Source organism: Lagenorhynchus albirostris, chromosome 3, assembly GCF_949774975.1.
Source record: "Lagenorhynchus albirostris chromosome 3, mLagAlb1.1, whole genome shotgun sequence".
In the NCBI taxonomy this organism is placed as follows: Eukaryota; Metazoa; Chordata; class Mammalia; order Artiodactyla; family Delphinidae; genus Lagenorhynchus; species Lagenorhynchus albirostris.
In genome coordinates, this window is record NC_083097.1 from 166,450,247 (window position 1) to 166,470,302 (window position 20,056).

The 20,056-nt window shown below is 50.2% G+C and overlaps 1 protein-coding gene across 1 annotated transcript; it reads left to right on the plus strand.

Annotated features, from left to right (window-relative positions):
- The first annotated feature begins 786 nt into the window (after positions 1-786).
- Positions 787-19,534, plus strand: ACER1 (alkaline ceramidase 1). Its single transcript, XM_060146721.1, has 6 exons — positions 787-879; positions 14,485-14,599; positions 14,683-14,824; positions 15,676-15,804; positions 18,856-18,993; positions 19,268-19,534. The coding sequence occupies exons 1-6, from the start codon at positions 787-789 to the stop codon at positions 19,434-19,436; spliced, it is 786 nt and encodes a 261-aa protein (XP_060002704.1). The 3' UTR covers positions 19,437-19,534.
- Positions 19,535-20,056: the final 522 nt, after the last annotated feature.

Below are 20,056 nucleotides of genomic sequence, written 5' to 3' on the forward strand. Positions count from 1 at the left end.
GGAGTCTGGGGAATTCCCTGGCAGTCCAGTGGTTAAGACTTGGCGTTTTCACCACGGTGGCCCGGGTTCAATCCCTGGTCAGGGAACTAAGATCCTGCAAGCCTCACAGTGCGGTCAAAAAAAAGAAAAAGAAAAGAAAAAATATATTAAAAAGAAGCTCGGAGTCTGGAGCCTGCCTGTTTTCACATCTTGGTGTCATCACCTTGCATGCTCTGTGCAAATGACATTGCTCTCTGCCTCAGTTTGCCCATCTGCAAAGTGGGGATGGCAAAGTACTCATCCCAGTGGGATCATCATCATCATTAATTTATTTTAAAAAAATATTTATTTATTTGTTTGACTGCTCCAGGTCTTAGTTGCAGCATGTGGGATCTAGTTCCCTGACCAGGGATGGAACCCGGGTCCCCTGCATTGGGAGAGTGGAGTCTTAACCACTGGACCACCAGGGAGGTCCCCATCACCATTATTTTAAATTACTGTTCCAAAACACAGTCCCCCTAACTCCCACTCCTAGGGGGGCAGGGAAGGGAGGCCCCCTCCCCACTCGCCCCTGCCCTGCCTGGACAGTGCCAACCCCTCTGCTTATGCCCAGGACAGCGGCTGGCCACCACCACACCGGGCAGGCTGTCCTGGTGCCACCAGGGAGCCGTCCAGCAGGTTTTTCCTCTCTGCCTGCTGTGGGGCACCCCACCGTCTCTTCCCCGCCTTGGCTGGGCCCGGCCCTCTCTAGGCTCCCGTGCTCCTTTCTGCCAGACGCAGCCAGCGGATGGCAGGCACTGCGTCAGGATGCCCAGCATCTTCGCCTACCAGAGCTCGGAGGTGGACTGGTGTGAGAGCAACTACCAGCACTGGGAGCTGGTGGCCAAGTTCTACAACACGGTGAGAGCCGGGCGGGAGCCTCTGGTGGGACAGAGTCTCAGCAAACAGGGGTTCAAACCCCAGCTGCTCCACCTCCCCGCAGGGAAATCCTACCCGAGCAGCCGTCTCTCTGAGCCTCAGTTTGCTCATCTGTTGGGCAACGCCTGCCTTCTGGCTTTCATTCATTAGACTGTCTTTATTAGGCATGAGGCTCTGTGGTAGGTTTTGGAAATGCAGCCGTAACCTGGAAAAGAGCTGCGTCTGCCCTCCCAGAGCAGAGGATACAAGTGTGACTCCAGGTGTCCACAACCCAGGATGATGGTGCTGTAATGGGAGGCGCACAGGCAGCTTCTGGGAAGCCTAGAGGCAGCTCCTGAGCCATTGGTGGAGGGGTGGATCAGGGAGGGCTTCCTGGAGGAGATGGCTGTGTCTGCCTTGTTCTCAGCTGTATCCCCAGCCCAGGGTGACCAACTCATCCCAGTATGCTGGGACTGTCCTGGTTTTAGCACCATAAGTCCCGTGTCCCAGGAGACCCTGCAGTTCCAGGCAAAATAGGATGGCTGGTCATCCTTCACCCAGCCCCTGCTATCAGGACCACACTGGAAGGGCTCAAAACTCTTGGATGCCTCAACGGCAATGGCATTTAACCGAAGCTTGAAAGATGCAAGCGACCAGAGACACGTACAGTTATCCTGTGTGGGGTGCTGGGGACACTGTGGTGAATAAGGCAGTGGGCTTGCCTTCCTGGAGCTCCCAGATTGGTGGATAATGAGACAATATCCTTTGCTCTGTGCCCTGCACATAGTACGTGCTCAATAAATGGTGAGCATGAATTCACGCAAATAATGGCCTTTACCGAGCACTTACTGTGTGCCAGGCATTGCCCAAAACATTTTGCCTGAGAAAACCTCATTTAATCTTCACCATGACATTGGGAATTAGGCAGCATGTATAGTATATAGAGTTAGTTAATCCCATTTTCCAGATTAAGAAACAGGCATTCAGGGAGATTGAAGGATATGCCCAGGGTAACTGTGGTACTTAGAGGTGGGATTTGAACTTGGCATATCCGGGAGAGGTGTTTTTTTGGGGGAGGGGAGCTCAGTGTCAGGTTGCTCTGACTCTGTTACCTTTGACCTCACCACTTCCCAGAGCTGGGAGGCAAGAGTTTGAGATTCAAAGGGTCCCTGAGGTCGCCCCAGCTTTTGCTTCTCCTGAGCCAGAGATACCGACCCTTTCTGGTCCTCAGTGGCCTTCCCTATAAAATGGGAGAGGGCTGAATGTGCTGGTGCCTGGAGGCTGAGAAGAGGGTGTGGGGTTCTGGACTCCTCCTCTCTGCGTTCCCTAGTCCAGAAAGTTCCCTGTCCAGCCCACCCTGCAGAAGGCACGGAGAGAGGGCTGGCTCATATGTGGGCTGCTTCCGCATCCATGTGCTCTCATGCAAAATTCCCCTCCATGACATCCTCCTTCAACCTTTTTTTTTTTTTTTTTTTCCTGCGCCTCAGGGATTGTGGGATCTTAGTTTCCCCACCAGGGATCGAACCTGGGCCCTGGCAGTGAAAGCGCCGAATCCTAACCACTGGACCACCAGGGAAGTCCCTTTTACTTTTTTATTTTATTTTATTTTTTTGCGGTATGCGGGCCTCTCACTGCTGTGGCCTCTCCCGTTGCGGAGCACAGGCTCGGGACGCGCAGACTCAGCAGCCATGGCTCACGGGCCCAGCCGCTCCGTGGCATGTGGGATCTTCCCGGACCGGGGCACGAACCCGTGTCCCCTGCATCGGCAGGTGGACTCTCAACCACTGTGCCACCAGGGAAGCCCGGGAAGTCCCTTTTAAAATTGGAAACATCATCCTTAGCACATGGACCACACAAAAGCCATAACATTTTCACTAATCTTTGTAGGGCTTGAATAGATGTCAAACTACTAGGCAGCTTTTAATTTTTAAATTTTATTTTATTTATTTATTTTTGGCTGCACTGGGTCTTTGTTGCTGCGCGCGGGCTTTCTCTAGTTGTAGCGAGCAGGGACTCCTTTTCATTGCGGTGCTTGGGCTTCTCATTGTGGTGGCTTATCTTGTTGCAGAACACGGGCTCTAGGCTCAGTACGGGCTCAGTAGTTGCGGTGCACGGGCTTAGTTGCTCCGCGGCATGTGGGATCTTCCCGGACCAGGGCTCGAACCCGTGTCCCCTGCATTGGCAGGTGGATTCTTAACGCCTGCGCCACCAGGGAAGCCCTAGGCAGTCTTTTAAAAGCATGCTTTTGGTCTAGGTATGTCAATGAAAGACACATATATAGCAGAAAAAAATTTTAAATCTGTTCACATGGATTTTGTCATGATCCACTTAGGAATCACAACTCGTAATTGGAAAAGAGTGTTCTCTGAAGAATCTTTTGCTTTCTTGTTGATCTACATGCAAGGAGCTCTGAGCCTGGGGTTGGAGGAAGTAGAGCCCAGCCCAGCACACGGTCAGGGTACAGACGAAGGACGCACTGGAGGACTCGGCTTCTTAGAGGAGGGCACCTAGGCGTTGGCTTTTGAAGGATGAATAGGACCTCGCCAAGTAGGGCAGGAGTCTGGGAAAGAGAGCAGAAGATAAGAAAAGGGTGTGCTAAGTCCTGGAAGTAAAAGAGGGACAACCAGTTTGGGAAAGTATGTCTCTGTGGCTAAAATATGGGGAGAGATAAAGATGAAGTTTTCAATGCTGAGTTGGAGTGTTTGAAATTTATCCTGTATTCACTGACGGACTCATTCATTCAACAAAAGTGCTGTAAACCAACCTGTGCTGGGTGATGCTGGGGTCCCAGAGAGGCTCAGTGCCCCCGGGTTGTTGGGCTGGTGGTTCAGAATTAGAAATGGACACCCCCACAGTTAGCTCGTGGCAAAGGGAGAAAAACAAAGGGAGAAAAACAGATGTGGGATGGTGAGGAACCATGGGGTGGAGTGTGACGCCTCTGTTTGTTGAATGGGGAGGGAACCTTGATGCTTAAGGAATGAGTAAATGTTCTCTAAGGTATATGGGGCAAAGGAAACAGCATATGCAAAGGTCTTGAGGTGAGAGAAAAGAACTGTTAGCTTCGAGCCAATGCCCAGGCTGCCTGCCTGAGGGGGAGGAAACGAAGGAGAGAAAAAGTGCTGATGAGGTTTCCAGGGGCTAAATCAGGAAAGCAGGGCAAAAGAGCGCGTGCTGCATCGTGAGGGCACGCGGGAGCCATGGCTGACTTCGGAGCATGGCGGAGTTGATGATCTGGGGGCAGCTGGAACACCTGGCTGCGTTTCACAGTCTAACCGAGAGCCAGGAAGGGCGATCCAACAGGAGCAGAGGTCGGGGGTGTGGGAGGGGCTGGGGCAGGTGGGGCAGGGGGAGAAGTCAAGGTGTGGGCCGCTCTAGTTGGCACCTGTTTGCTTTGGCCTGGTGGCCTCCAGGTGTGGCCTCCTTCTGGGCTGCTGACAACTTACGAGAGTTTCAAGTGGAGTGGGGAGATGTTTCAAGGCCCCCCGCCCCAGGCTCCCAGAGGCAGCCGTGCTGCTGAATTTCTTCCCTGGGATCCTGCCAAATCTTCAGAAGCTCCGCATCTCATCCTCTCTAGAAAACTCCCTCTCAGATGCTCAGATCCAGAACAAAGGGATGGTGTGCCTGGCGTGGGGAGCTGCATAGGAAAGGCACAGGAGTGGGGATGAGTAGGGGGAGTCTGGGGGTGGGTGGGTATCAAAGAGACAGGGAGATGAGAGCGGGGAGGGTGTAGGCTGCAGTGCACACCTCCGACAGCGTCCCCACCTTCTTTTCCAATAGCCTTGGTGCTGTTGGCCTCTGCAGTGTGCTAGTAACTCCAGTCTCTCTCTTCCTTGGATGCTGTGTGACCCAGGCGGGAGGCCCGCCCCTCTCTGAGCGCCTGGCTGTGACCAGCAGGTCCCATGAGCTCTAAACCACACCTCCCTCTTCTGCCTTTCTCCTCCTCAAAACTCACAGCAACAGCAATTAATTACAGGGCACCTCTTGTATGCCAGGTCCCGCAGAACCGAGGAGGGCATGGTTCCTGCCCTCAGGGAGGAGAGATGCGATTAATTGAATAATTGCACGCATGAAACTGGTGACCATGCTCATGATACATCCCAGACCCAGGCTCGATAGGTCCCTCTGGGCCTCTCTTCTCCTTCGGAAAAACAGGCAGCGCTGATCTGCAACCTGCTGGCCTCCCGGGGCTGACACAGGGGTCAGATTGAAATGACCCCTTTATTTCACTCTTCATTCATTGGGAATTGGTGCAACCAGTCACTGTTCCAGCTCTGGGGACGCAGTGGTGATCAAAGCAGACAAAAATGCCTGCTCTCGTGGGGCTGGTGTCCTGGGGGATGGAGGAGACAGGCAATAAACAGGAGTCAAGACTATAGGTTGCCAGGGGGTGGTACACGCTAGGGAAGAAAAACTCATTCATTCCTTCCTTTTTTTTTTTTTTTTTTTTTTTTTTTGCGGTACGCGGGCCTCTCACTGTTGTGGCCTCTCCCGTTGCGGAGCACAGGCTCCGGACGCGCAGGCTCAGCGGCCACGGCTCACGGGCCCAGCCGCTCCGCGGCACGTGGGATCCTCCCGCGCCGGGGCACGAACCCGCGTCCCCCGCATCGGCAGGCGGACTCTCAACCACTGCGCCACCAGGGAAGCCCCTTCCTTTTTTTTTTTTAAATTAATTAATTTATTTATTTTGGGCTGCATTGGGTCTTCGTTGCTGCGCTCAGGCTCTCTCTAGTTGTGGTGAGCGGGGGCTACTCTTCGTTGCGTTGCGCGGGCTTCTCATTGCAGTGACTTCTCGTGTTGCGGAGCGCGGGCTCTAGGCGCGCGGGCTTCAGTAGTTGTGGCTCGCGGGCTCTAGAGCGCAGGCTCAGTAGTTGTGGCGCACGGGCTTAGCTGCTCTGCGACATGTGGGATCTTCCCAGACTAGGGCTCGAACCCGTGTCCCCTGCATTGGCCGGCAGATTCTTAACCACTGCGCCACCAGGGAAGTCTCCATTCATTCCTTTTATTCAGCAAATATTTACTGAGTACCTGTGCAAAAAGGGGATTTCTGTGAGGTGCTAGTAATTTTTGACTCATAGGACGATGGAGAGGATGATACAGCTACTGGACATCCCTAATGTCCATCAGTGGATGAATGGATAAACACAATGTGCTCCATCCACACAATGGAATATGATTCAGCCTTAAAAAGGAGTCAAGCACTGACACATGCTACAACATGGATGAACTTTGAAAACATGATTCTCAGTGAGAAACCAGACCCAAAAGACCACACAGTATGCGATTCTGTTGATACGAAACATCCGGAACAGGCAACTCCACAGAGACCGAGAGTGGATTCATGGTTTCCAAGGGCTGGGGGAAGGGAAGGGAGAGTGATTGCTAATGGGTACAGGGTTTCCTTTTGGGGTGATGAAAATGTTCTGGAATTAGCAATGATGGTTGCACAACATTTGAATAGATTATGTACACTTGCAAAGAATGAATTTGATAGTCTGTGAGTTATATTGTAATTTAAAAAATAGAGGTATTTAAAAAAACTCACAGCTCCTGGCACATCCTAAGCACTGAATAAGTTGAAGCTATTATTATTGTTGTTGTTAGAAATACATATAGCACAGAGAAATGAGAAAGTTTTCATATATTAATTTTATTTGACATTAATTTTGTTAATGTCAAATAAAAGAGCACTGTAATCCTCATAAAATTCTTATTCTCCGCATTTTACAGATGGGGGAAATAAAGGCTCAGAGAGGGTACATTTCCTTCCCAGGGTTGCACAGCATGTGACTTGCAAGCGTGTGAATGCTGAGAGTGCCCGAGTTAAACCCCGGCCACCTAGTCTCAGAGTCTCTCACTTACGCACAGTGCTGTGAGGCCACTCAGTTACTGAGTGATTAACAATGTCGTGTGCATCTTAATTCATGCAAGTAAGTCCCATGCGGAGAGGGACTGTGGCTGGTGGTCCACGCCCCCAGCCCAGCACTGACACTCATGTGCATGAGTGGAATGGATGCATACGGGGGTCCTCGGCAGGTGACAGGGCCAGGGGTGGTGGTGGGAGTTTGAGCTTTGGCACTGGGGAGAAAGAGAAAGGGGAGGTTTGGCCATGTTTTTTTTTTTTTTTTTAATTTTTTGCTGTAGTTGATTTGCAATGTTGTGTTAGTTTCTGGTGTACAGCAAAGTGATTCAAATATATATATACTTAGATATATACATATATATAAAAAGAATATATACTCTTTTTCTCTTCTTTTCTTTTCTTTTTATGGCCGCTCCATGCAGCTTGCGGGATCTTAGTTCCCTGACCAAGGATTGAACCCGGGGCCCCGGCAGTAAGAGTGCGGAGTCCTAACTACTGGACCACCAGGGAATTCCCTTTTTCACGTTCTTTTCCATTATGGTTTATTATAGGATATTGAGTATAATTCCCTGCGCTGTACAGTAGGACCTTGTTGTTTATCTGTTTTATATTCAGTAGTGTGCATCTGTTCATCTCAAACTGTAGTTTATCCCTCCCACCCCCGGCCATGTTTCTTTTTTTTTTTTTTTTTTTTTTTTTTTTGTGGTACGTGGGCCTCTCACTATTGTGGCCCCTCCCGTTGCGGAGCACAGGCTCCGGATGCGCAGGCTCAGTGGCCATGGCTCACGGGCCCAGCCGCTCCGCAGCATGTGGGATCCTCCCAGACCGGGGCACGAACCCGCGGCCCCTGCATCGGCAGGCGGACTCTCAGACACTGCGCCACCAGGGAAGCCCCCCGGCCATGTTTCTTGATTTGACCGAGTCAACATATTTTTCTTGAGTGCATGCCAGCCTACTGACTGGGGATAAAACAGGTGTTTCCTGTCCTCTTGGAAGTCACAGTCCGGTGGGGAGGGCAGAGATGATAAAGCAGTAAGCAGTGAAAAAGACTGAGGTGAGGCGTCTACTCAGGTCAATCCCCTTCCTTCCTTCCTTCCTTCCTTCCTTCCTTCCTTCCTTCCTTCCTCCTTCTCCCCACCTTCCCTCCATCTCTCCCCCTTTTCCTCCTTCCGGTCCTCAGGATCCAGCCACATCCACTTACCAGACGTCCTGCTGGGTACGGGTGATCAAAACATCAAAGCATTCTAGAATAATAGTCACCCCGTGGTACACAGCACATGCATCAGACACCTATGTGCATTATTGACACGTATTCTTTGCATGCATTATTCGCTACCAAAATTCACTGAGCACCTACTGTGTGCCAGGCACTGTCCTAGACACCTGGGGTTTGTAGCAGTGAACAAAACTGCCGACCTCCCTGGTCCCGTGGCACTCAGTTCTCGAATCCTCACCGTGGCGCTCGGAGATAGGGCCTCTGTTTTATAGAGGAGGAAAATGAAGCATAGAGCATCCCCCAAACTCTGACTGGATACACCGTAAAGGCAGTGACTTTGTTTTCAGGCACTGGTAAGGTCCTTGAGCACGTAGTAGGTACTGAAGGAATGATTGTTGAGCAAATGAATGAATGAATGAAAGTGAAGGCACCTGCTGGGGCTGGGGCCCAAGGAATCCAGCTCACCTGTATCCAGAGCTCAGGACTGGCCACGATCTCGGGCGGGTACCTTGCCTGCCTCTCTGAGTCTGGGTAGGGCCGGTGGTTGGGAAACGCGGGGGCTCAGCCCCAGAGGGCAGAGAGGGAGACGCTGGTGTCAGGGTGGTCTCTGATTCTATCACAAACCCCGGCGGCATTCGGAGCCCATTAGTTATAGGCGTTGCCCGTTGCTCTGTCCTCATTCTGCACACTCAGGGACGTTATTGAGAACACCTGTCTTCATCCTGCAGGCCACTTAGCGTGGAGCATTGATACCAACCACAAGCCTGTTATTATTATCTCCTTCAACAGTAACAAGAGCAGCAGCAGCCTTTGCTATTTCTTGAGCCAAAACCATGTCCCTGGCGAAGTAGCTTTTCAATGCCTGGCCTCATGCATCCCCCTCCCCCCAACAACCTTCACGGTGGCATTGATGATCCTCTCCGACTTCACTGGCGCAGGAAAGGGGGACCCAGAGACACCAGATCACACAGCCGGGAAGCAGGGGAGCCCCCTCTTCATCTTCACCACCCATCTAGTCCTCCAATCTTTCAAAGCAGGGGGGTCAAAGCAAACTTCGGAGTCCCCCAGAGCTGTGCAACCTCAGAGAGATCACTCCACCTCTCTGAGACTTAAGCTCCCCATTGCCAAACAAGAACTAGAAAGGCGGACCTTGAGGGGGTGTGCTAGGATTAGGAACAATCTGTAAAGTCAGGCTGTCAATAGATTGGAAAGTGACAGTTGTAGCGCCTTCTATTCAGAAGGTTCTAGATGCAAGACCCTCTGCCAAGTGTTTTCATGTGTGTGACAGGTGATCCACCTGAATTCTTTTGAGATCCAGCCAACAGGATTTATTGAGCACCTACTATATTCTGGTTCCTGAGGTTATAATGGAGAAGGGGGAAGCCACAGTCCCCATTCTCAAAGCCAGGTTTAGCGGGAGAGCCAGATGGTTCCAGCCAGACAAGTGTCAGGAAAGTGGGACGGCACAGGGCCACCAAGGAAGGCCACCTGACCCTGCCTTGGGGGATTAGGAAGGCTTTAGGGAGAAAGTGATGCCCAGGTTAAAGGCGGAGTAATTGGCCTGGCGAAGAGGGGTGAGTGGGAATGAGAGTGTTCCAGGCAGTGGGAACAGTATGTGTGAACTCCTGGAGGTTAAAGGATGGCTCATTCAGAACTGAGTTACTCCTTCCACCCAGATTATAAAGTTGAAGGTGGAGAAAGGTGAGTCATGGAGGGAGTTTATAAGCCAAGCTGAAGAATCTGGATTTTATAGATGAGAGTCACGGACGTGTTTTGAGTGGAGGCTTAACAGTTTGGGAGGCTGGATGGCTCAGCATCTTCAGGCTATGCCTGATTTGCCCAAGGGCTGCCGTTTGGTTGAAGACAGAGGGACCATCAGAGTTGTTTGGGGTTTTGCCCATTCAGTATCCATGGCCCCATTTTCCCTTCATCAACCACCTGGTTATGGCCTCGGTGGGATGGTCAATCAAGGTGGTCCCCCTCCTCTGGCCAAGGGTGGGATGTGGCCCAGGCTACACTCTCCAGAATTTGAAGCTTGGGCTTGGACAGAAGGACTGGACACAGTTGTTTTCATTCATACCCAAAATTGCCCCCTGAAGAGACTGTCCATTAGAGGGTCAAAGCTGTTCTGGTTTCTGCAATTCCTTTGATTAATGAGCTCCCTATAATGAATGAATGAATGAACGAACGAACGAATGAATGAATGATTTGGTTAATTAAATAAGTAACCCCCCCACACACACACACATTTATATTTATAGTGTAAGTTCACCAGAATCATTTTCTGTTGCTTGCTACCAAAGAACCCTAGTTAATAATTACTACTGCTGATGGGTTTGTTGGATTCAGGCAATAGAATGGTAGATTAAGCAAAAACCAAAACAAAGAAAGAAAGATATTGTGGAATATCTTAGAAAATGGAAAGATGAGTTGTTTTGGGAAAGCTGTGACCCAGGGTAGGTGTGCAGGATTCAGAAGAAGGGCAAATACTACCCTCGAGTATTTGCTTTTTTTTTCCTCACCCTTGTCTTCTTGTGGGTGGCAAGATGGTTGCCGTATTTTAAACATCATGACAATATCCCAGGGCCTCTTTAGAGAGTTGCCAACGGTGCCACACAATTATGACTCCCAGGCTTTGTGTCTGCTCCAAGTTTCAAATTCACCAAAGAAAAGTCTGATATCCTGCTTTGGGATAGGTGTCTATTCCGGTGGGGTAGGGTCTCATGATACGGACAGGGCAGGTCGGGGGTGTTCCGTGTTCTGGGGTAGCCACTGTGAACTGGGTGATCCTCCTGGAGATGCGTTTGACTCTGTCCATTGACAAACACCAGAGAACTTGGCGTGGAAAATAAGGACATAGGTGGGACCATGGGCTGGGGAACCAGTTTGCCAAGGCTGGGTTCTCAGACTGTGACCTTTGAGCTGGTTCTCCCATTGCCCCAGGAGAGCTGTGGACTTTCCTGGAATCAGGAGGCCTCCTGTCTTGGGAACCTGTACAGGTGCCCAGGACCTAGGCTAGTAGATGCTGACCTTGTATCAGGTGAATGATTTCCCCCACACCCACCACTGTGCCCTGTATTTTTGAGTCAGCATCATTAATACTGGGGTTCTGAAAAATAACAGAGCATCCTAGTTAAGAGGGTGCTCTCTCTTCACTTTCTAAGATGGAATGCAGACAATTTAGGAGACCTTTACAAGGGGAAGATTTTTGGGGGGAGGGAAGGGTGTCATTGAGTGAGCAAGCTGGTTGACCTCAAATTGGCAGGTGGATTGAGGCCATGAGAACACCTGTTTCTGAGCCCATGTGAGATACTCACTGTGACCCCAACATATCTGGGGGAGGCTTCGAGGGGCATCAAAGTCCTGCATCAGCAGTTGGGGACTTTGAGCCGTTGAAATTCTGGTGCAAATGTTCTTGTGACCTTAATTGTATTTATGAGTCCAGTGAGGCTTGGGGACCTTTGGGTCAACAGCATGAAGAGGCAGGTGGTGTTATGCCTATGTCAGAAATGCAGAGATGGCAGGTTAAGGGATTGAAGTTACCTTCTCAAGGCTCCACGGTTAATGAGCAAGGGAACATGTATCCAATCCCACACCACTTGGATCCCAAAGGTCGTTCATTGGAATGCTTTGGTTTCAAACAAAACAGCCAACTAAAACAGCTTAAATAGAAAGGACAATATCTTTTTTTTTTTTAAATGGAAGTTGGAGGTAGATGGTTCCCGAATAGATTAACTCAGAGCCCAACATCATCAGGCTACTTGGTTCTTCCCATCTTTCTCCTCTGCTATCCCTGGAGAAGTGGTCCTCAAAATATTGTCCAAGCGCCACCCTGCTTGGTGTCCTTGAGACCCTTTCAGGGTTTCCTCAAGGTCAAAATTATTTTCATAATAATATTAAGGTATTATTTGCCTTTTCCCACTCTGATTCTCTCACGAGGGTACAATGGAACCTTCCAGAGGCTGCATGACGTGTGATGACATCATCTTTCTGATGGCCAAACGAATGTGGGCTTGTGTAGTCACGTGTCTTGAAAGTTTTGGGGTTTTAGTTTCTAATAAGATAAATCTTGATAGATGTAACTCACACAAGCAAAAGCTCTTCGGGGTCCTCAGTAATATTTAAGAATATAAGAAGATCTTGAAACCAAAATGTTTGAGACCACTGTCCTCAAGTATTTGTTTTTGCTGTCAACCTTGTTTCCTCATGGTTGCAAAATGGCTGCCACATCTGAAACATCACAACAATCTCCAAAGGGCTTTTCACTCAGTCTGATTTCAGTAAAGAGAACTTTCCCAGGAGCCCCTCATCAGATCTTCCATCACGTTTCATTGGCCAGAATCATACCACACATTCATTCCTTAACCAATCCTTAGCAATAGGGATGATCTATGCCCTGGGGCCAAATCCTGCCTCCCTAAAAGCCATGTCTTCCTGATGCCTGAACAAAATTCTGGTTTATTTAACAAGGAAGGAAGGGGGTATCTATAAGTTAAGACATAAGTCCAGCTGCTGTAGCAGAGACCCCAAATAATAATGGTTTAATGAAGATAGAAATTTGTTTCTCTCTTACATAACATCCAATTATAAGCTCCCCAGGGCTGGTGTGAGAGCTTTGGGGTACCAGACATCCAGGCTCCTTCTATATGGTTGTTTTCCCATCTCTAGGCCATTGCTGTCATTTGTGCGGCTCAAGAAGCTATCCCACCACATCTGCATCCCAGTAGAAAGGGATTGAGGGGAAGGCACACCCCTTCCCTTTAAGAAGACAACCTAGAAGCTGTACTTATGTCTTGTGCCCATGTCTTACTGGCCAGAACTCAGTCACACGGCTGTGTGGAGCTGCAAGGGAATCTGGGAAATGTAGTCTTTAGCTTGGTGGCCTTGTTACATAGAAGAAGGAGAGAATCAGATTAGCTTGTGCCCATTGTTATTCCCCTTTGCCTCCCAAGAAGGATATGTCTTCCTAATACTGAACCAAATCAGTTTGGTTAAGGAGGAAGAAGGGAGGATGGTTGTTGAGCGCTCGATTCCCGCTGTCTGCCATAACTGCCATATTCTTAGTGGTCATTGTTAGTTATCTGAATCATGTGTTATTATCAAACATCGACTGAGGTCTATGAAGCAATTTCTGCTTCTGTGATAAACAGCACTCTGATTCTTGTCTCAAGAAACTCACGTGGGATCTCGCTTCAAATCCTGATTCTCCAGTTACTGGCTGGGTGACCTGGGCTGGGCCATTGGACCACTCTGAGAGTCAGTATCTACTTCTATGGTGTGGTGATGCACAACCTACCTGGCAGGGTTGTTTTGAGGATGAGAAAAGATTCTGGGAATAATAAACCTTGCCTGGGCCCCAGAACATTGTGAATGTCTAATTACAAGGACGCAAATCACTAATCCACAGACAACATAGCTGTGCAATCATGGGGTTCTGGACAAGGCATAGCTGTGCAGTGCCAGCTGGCCCCCATACACCTTTCTCCTCTCCTACCGCAGCCCACAGTAATATTTCCTCTTTGTCTCAGCTAGCTGATGTTGCATAACAAATCACCCTAAAGTTTAGTGGCTTGAAACAATGACCACTTATTTATTTATTTATTTTTGCTCATGAATCAGTAATCTGGATAGGGTTTGGCAGGGACAGCTCATCTGTGTTCCACTTGACAACTGTTGGTGTGACTTGAAGGGGGGAAGGGGACTGGAATCATCTGAAGGTTCATTCACTTCTGTGTGTGGTAGCTGGGCTGGGAAGAGTCAAACTTCTGGGGACTGGAATAGCTGGGGCTCCTCCAGCATCTCTCTCGATCTCTCTGTGGTCTCTCCGCATGGTCTCTCCAGCATGGCAGCTTTAAGGGTACCCCATCTCCTTGCATGGTGGCTAGAGCTCCAATGTCTCGTGCTCTGAGATGGCGACCATCAGGTGCAAGCCACAGTACTTTTATTGACGCAACCTCAGAAGTCACGCCCCATCACTTCTGCTTCCTGCTGTTTTTAGAAGCGAGTCACTAGGGTATTACATTGTCTTTCCTTGTCTACAAGGCCAAGGCCAACTCATGACCATCAAGTTTGCATTTCAGTCCACAAGATGTGGAGTGCAAGCCTTAAGCTGCTTCTTAAGGACTGACCTGGAAGCAACAGATTCATTTACATTCCTATCCCATTGGCTAGACCAGGTCCCAAGGCCACGGTGAGCTGCAAGGAAGGCTGGGATATGTAGTCTTTCGTTGAATAGTTGGACGCCCAGCTCAAACTTGGGGAACACTATTGCCGAAAGGAAAATGTGGAAAGTTAGTAGCTAGACTTTGCCACATGCATTGAATGAATGAATGAACCCATAGAATAATGGATGGAGTTATGGATCTGCTGATGACTGGTTGGCTATTAAGTTCAGCTGAAAGATGGATAGAACCTGGGTTGATCAACTGCCTGAAAGGTGATAGGTGACCGACTGGGTAATGACTAAGGGCAGCCCCCCTCCTCGTCCTCTGTCTGACAACCCCCTCCCCGTATTTCCCCCTTCCTTCTCCAGTTCAGCAATGTCACCTTCTTCATCTTTGGGCCTCTCATGATGTTTCTGATGCACCCATATGTCCAGAAACGTTCCCGCTACATTTATGTCACCTTCATCCTCTTCACAGTCGTAGGTAGGTGGGGGGCTGGGACAGTACGGTAGTGGGGGCGGGAAGGGACAATTCCCTTGACCACCTGCCTGTGTCTTTCGCTCCAGGTCTGTTCTCTATGTACTTTCCCATGACACTCAGCTTCCTGGGCCAGATGCTGGATGAGATCGCTATTCTGTGGCTGCTGGCCAGTGGCCACAGCATATGGATGCCCCGCTGCTACTTCCCTGCCTTCCTAGGGGAGAACAGGTGGGGCGAGGGCCGGTCCCCTGTCGATCTTGCTGGAGCCCACCTATCCTCCGGGTCCCCTGCCCAGGCCCTCTTGGGGTGTTTGGAATCCTTCCCCTCAACACCCCAGGACTTTTTCCTGACCCTGCCTGATCTAACTGGACTTCCAGGGACCCCTCTTCTGAGTGCACTTGCGACCCCTGGAAGTCCTCCCCTTATCCTACTGCTTATTTGGAATTCTTCCTCTGATCCCACCTGGATAGCTGGGACCTTCTCCAGACCCTGTCTGAACCAACTGTGGGGTCCCAGAACCCCATGCCTAAGCTTACCTGGGGCCCACAGACCTCTTCCCTGAGCCTGTCACCTGAGTTGCCCGGAATCTTTCATTGGATCCTCCTGGGCCCTTTTTTTGACCTCAAGACCCATCTGAATCTCTCTCCTGACCCTGTGTGACCCACTTGAGCCTTCCAGGACCCCTCTCCTAATAGCCACTGGGACCCCTGTAGTTCCTTCCTTAATCCCGCCCGGCTCACCTGAATCCCTTGCCTGAACTCTCCTGGGCTCTGGAACCCTCTTCTGACCTGACTAAGCCCCCTTGAGCTTCCCTGAGACCCCCTTGTCATCCTACCCATCCCCTACCCCGGGACCCCCTTTGGACCCTGCCTGTGCCCACCTGGGTTCCCTGGGAAATTTCATGTGATCCTCCTGGGACCCCTGAGACCTTTTACTGAGCCCACCTGGGAGTCTTAAGACCATTTTCTGAGCTTCCCTTTTCTCATCCGTCTTTGCGACAAGAGCACCCTATTGCTCCGCCTAAACCCCACAGGAACACCCCCCAACCACCTCCCACGGCTGATCCCTTCTCTCCCCAGGCCCCAGTACATCTGCCTGGTCATCACCGCCACCGTGGTCAGTACCTTCCTGTCCTTCCTGACACCCATGATCAACGCGTACGCCCTCAACAGCATTGCCCTGCACATCGTGGCCCAGGAATATAAAAAGTGGGTGGTGGCTGCAGGTGCCCGGGGAGGGGGCTCCCCTTTCCCTTCCAAGAACCGCGCCCCCCACCCCCGCCAAAAAAACCCACAACACCTCACTGTGTTAAAGAGGTGATGTCCCTTCCCCAAGGTCATTCACCAAATAGGGGCAGGACCGGGATTTGAACCTAAGGTTGTCTCTGACTGCAGAGTTTGTCCCTTTTATTCTGAAAACCCCCAAACACACATACAAGTGGAGAGCATTGTATCACAAACTTCCGTGTGCCCACTAACCAGCCCCAGCAAACATTAGCATTTTGCCGACCTGCGTCCTATGTTCCCCCCAGATTTCATATAATGTCACCCATTCATTGTTCAGGGTTTCACTCACCTGATAAAGAATTATTATTTTTAGTCCATACTAGGTCTTAGCAGGCTAGAGAGGGGACTCTCAAATGGGGCCCTTTGAGGAGAGTTGAATAAAACGTTTCCTTACAAAGGAGAGGGCAGACTGTAGGAAAATCACTAGGGATCATTTAGAAGCTCTGTGTTAATAACGGCGGGATTCTGTGATCATCGGGAGACCTGGGATGGGGAGTGATGGGAGGGAGTGATTGCAAGAATCTGGAAGGAGAGAGCTAGCAGAGGGGGGTCTCCTTGGCAAGAGCTGTGGCCTCCAGTTGTTGGTTGTAGCCAGCCCGAGCCAATCCCACAGGGAGGTTGTGTGGACCAAATCCAGGGGCTCCCTTGTCCTTGGGCTTCCAGTTGGGTTGCCCAATGATTTCCAGTTGGGTTGGCCAATGGGGAGCCCCAGTAGGGAACCAAAGGGTAGATGGAGGATACTGTTGGAATATTTATTTCGAGGTCCACATAGCTTAGCTCCCCTGCCCCTGCTGCCCTCTGAGGCACAGGGCAGAGTGGAGAAAGGCAGGGAAGGATCTAGAGGGACGAATAGAAGATCCTTCCTTAAAATAGCATCTAATACCCATTTTGCACTGAACTTTCCTCAGTTTCCCAAAGACATCTTCTTACACCTGGTCTTGTTTAAATCAGAAGGCAAACACAGTCTCTCAGACCTTCTTTATTCCATAGCAGTCCCTCCCTCCCTCCCTCCCTCCCCCTCCCCCCTCCCTCCCCCTCCCCCTCCCTCCCCCTCCCCCTCCCCCTCCCCCTCCCCCTCCCTCCCCTCCCCCTCCCTCCCCCTCCCTCCCCCTCCCCCTCCCTCCCCCTCCCCCTCCCTCCCCCTCCCCCTCCCTCCCCCCTCCCTCCCCCCTCCCCCTCCCTCCCCCCTCCCTCCCCCCTCCCCCTCCCCCTTTCTTCACGCCTCTGATTTGATAACAGAAACTCTATCGATCGTTTGTCCTGTACAACATCCTGCATTATGGATTTGGCCGACTGATTGCTGTGGTTTCTTTCTTACTTTTTCTTTCTTTCTTTTTCTTTCTTTCTTCCTTCCTTTCTTTCTTTCTTTTTCTTTCCTTCCTTCTTTCTTTCTTTTTCTTCTTTTTTCCTTCTTTCTTTTTTATTTTTGTATTTCCTGAAAATTAATAGATCTAGATTTACATTTAATTTCTTCATTTCATGTGTGGCACTGGGTGCTGCTTGTTCCAGCCAATCAAGACCCCATGATGAATGGTTGTCCCACATTTAGTGCCATTAAGATTGATCAGTAGATTCGGATGTTGTCATCCAGACCCTTCATTGTAAAGTTTTCTACTGACCTTTCCCCTAATGATTCCAGCAGCTGTTTCATGCCGTCTTCATCTGTGATCTCATTAGAGGGTGCAAAAGGGTGATTTTCAGATTCTGTTATTCCTTCTGCATTGATTATCTGGAGTTCATCCATCCAGATAGAAGGACTTTTGCTCATCAACCTTGAAATACAGTTTGGACAGGAAAGACAGGATAGGGCACTGATTCTTTCCCTTTTAAAAATCAATTTCTAGAGCAATGAGTTAGTGGTGCCTTAGCCATCTCTAGTAAGGACCAACGAAGTGGTTTTTTTCTTTAAGTATTATTATGAACTCATGCGTGTTTATATCTCTGAAGTGTTTCAATCCATTGCAGTCACTATCCTATATTTTTAACTTTTTATTTTGAAATAATTACAGGCTCAGAGCAAGTTGCAAAAATAGTACAGAGTCCTGTGTACCCTTTACCCAGATGCCCCCCCTGCTCCCCCAATGGCAGCATCGGATGTAACCACAGTCCAGCCTCAAAAAGGAGGAAATTGATAATGGGACAATACTGTTAACTAGATCACAGACTTTATTCAGAGTTCACTAATTTTAATTTTTTTTCTTTTTTTTTTTTTTTTGGCCACACTGCCCAGCATGCAGAATCTTAGTTCCCTGACCAGGGATCGAACCTGTGCCCCCTGAAGTGGAAGCGCAGAGTCCTAACCACTGCACCACTGGGGAATTCCTTAGATTTCACCAATTTTTATGATTTTTTTTTTTTTTGGTGTTCAAACTGTCCCATTTTAGGCTAGCGGGCAGGGCTTGTACTTTTACCCATAAAGGAGTTACTGCCCCATTAATCCCTGATAAACTGTTTCCTAAGGGACAGTGGGTTAGCTCTGCTGTTTGGGAAACACAGATTCTAATCTTGAGTTGTCCTGAGACATGGCCTCAGAGAATACACCCTCCCACACACAGACATATATTCTCATAGCCACATAGACATAAATTCTCATGCACCGACCCACAGGGGCACACACACTTACACCCCAAAACACAAACACGGAAAGCCTTGTTGGTTGCGGGTTCTGCATTCTGATAAACCTGAATCAGACCCCACTTACTAGCCGTGTAACCTTGGGGTGGGGCTGGGACATACTTAATCTCGCGTGCCTCAGTTTTCTCACCTACAAAATGGGAATAATAGCATTGTTGTGAGGACCCGGCATCTTGTAAGGGCTCAGCAAGTGTTAGCACAGATCTGACCCTCTCCCCGCTTGCCCCCTTGATCCTTCCCTCCTCCCAGCCTCATCTCCTTGGATGGAGGAGTTTCCCGTCAGCTCCTTTGGGCCCTGCTAGCTGAGTCAGGCTCTGATCTCCCTCCTTCCCTCCCTAGGACCAGTAATAAGGAGCTTCGGCGTCTAATTGAGGTCACCATGGTTTCATGGGCTTTTGCGTTTAACAGCTGGATCAGTGACTGCTGGCTTTGCAGTTTCTGGCAGTGGATTAATTTCTCCTACCTGTACAGCATCTGGTAAGCATTTGCCCTGTGGTCTTGGGCCTTAGCAGCAGAAACTCTCAGATGCCAGAGCTTGGAGCAGGAGCCTGGGGGCAGGGTGGGGAGGCACAGATACTGGGATGTGTGTGTGTATGTATGTCTGTGTGTGTTGGGGGACGGTGTAGTCCGGAGATCAGGTCCAGGAGGTCCTTTGGGATGGTCAGGATCCATGAGAGGTAGGGAGAGGTGGGGATGGGGGCATCAAGCTGGCTGCAGGGGCATCTTGTCCCGTCATCACCCTGTCACATAGGCATGTACTCATCAGCATCACCTTCCCCTATGGCATTGTCATCATGGCCATGGTGGATGCCACGTATGAGATGCCAGACAAAACTCTCAAAGTCTGCTACTGGCCTCGGGACACTTGGCCCATGGGGCTGCCCTACGTGGAGATCAGTGATGACAACAAGAGCTGCTGAGGTCCGCCAGCTTCTTGACCACCCAGCTACCTGCGTCCTGAGGACAGAAACCTGAATGGGGAGACTGAGAGACACTCGCAGTTCCATCCTCCAGCTCCATTTCCCCATCCTCCTGGTCCTCCGTGGCCCCATCCTGAGGCAGGGGATGGACTTCACAACCTCTCTGTGCTGTAGTCTGATGACCCTGGGCGGCTGCCTGGCAGAGCTCCCCTCCACAACCTGCCCCTGTTCTCTTTCACTTCCTCTTCCTGGTTCACTGTTGTCACATGACCAGGCTGGATGACCTGGTGCTGTGATTCTGTGGCAGCCACTGGGAATGACCTCAGGCTGGGGCTTGGTCCCCGGGCACCTTATGAAGAGTGGCGGTCACTATGAGACTCTTTGGACCTGTCTTTGGCTGTGCAATGTCACTGGTACTTGGGGGGTATCCCAGAGAAGGGACATGTTTTCCAGTCACCTCATTCTACACTCACACATGCGTGCAGAGACCTCACAGATCCTCACACGGGCTCACACCGGCTCCCATGGAGTTGTGGGGTTGACAGCAGAGCAACTTGGAGGCCAGGACTGGGTGATTTGGGTACTGTTGGGGCACGGGCATCAGTACGGGAGCTGCAGTG

Excerpts from the sequence above, each read along its gene's own strand:
- ACER1 (XM_060146721.1), top strand. The coding sequence starts at position 787 with ATGCCCAGCATCTTCGCCTACCAGAGCTCGGAGGTGGACTGGTGTGAG. Across the intron at positions 880-14,484 it reads TGGCCAAGTTCTACAACACG|TTCAGCAATGTCACCTTCTT; the intron begins GTGAGAGCCGGG and ends TTCCTTCTCCAG. Across the intron at positions 14,600-14,682 it reads CATCCTCTTCACAGTCGTAG|GTCTGTTCTCTATGTACTTT; the intron begins GTAGGTGGGGGG and ends CTTTCGCTCCAG.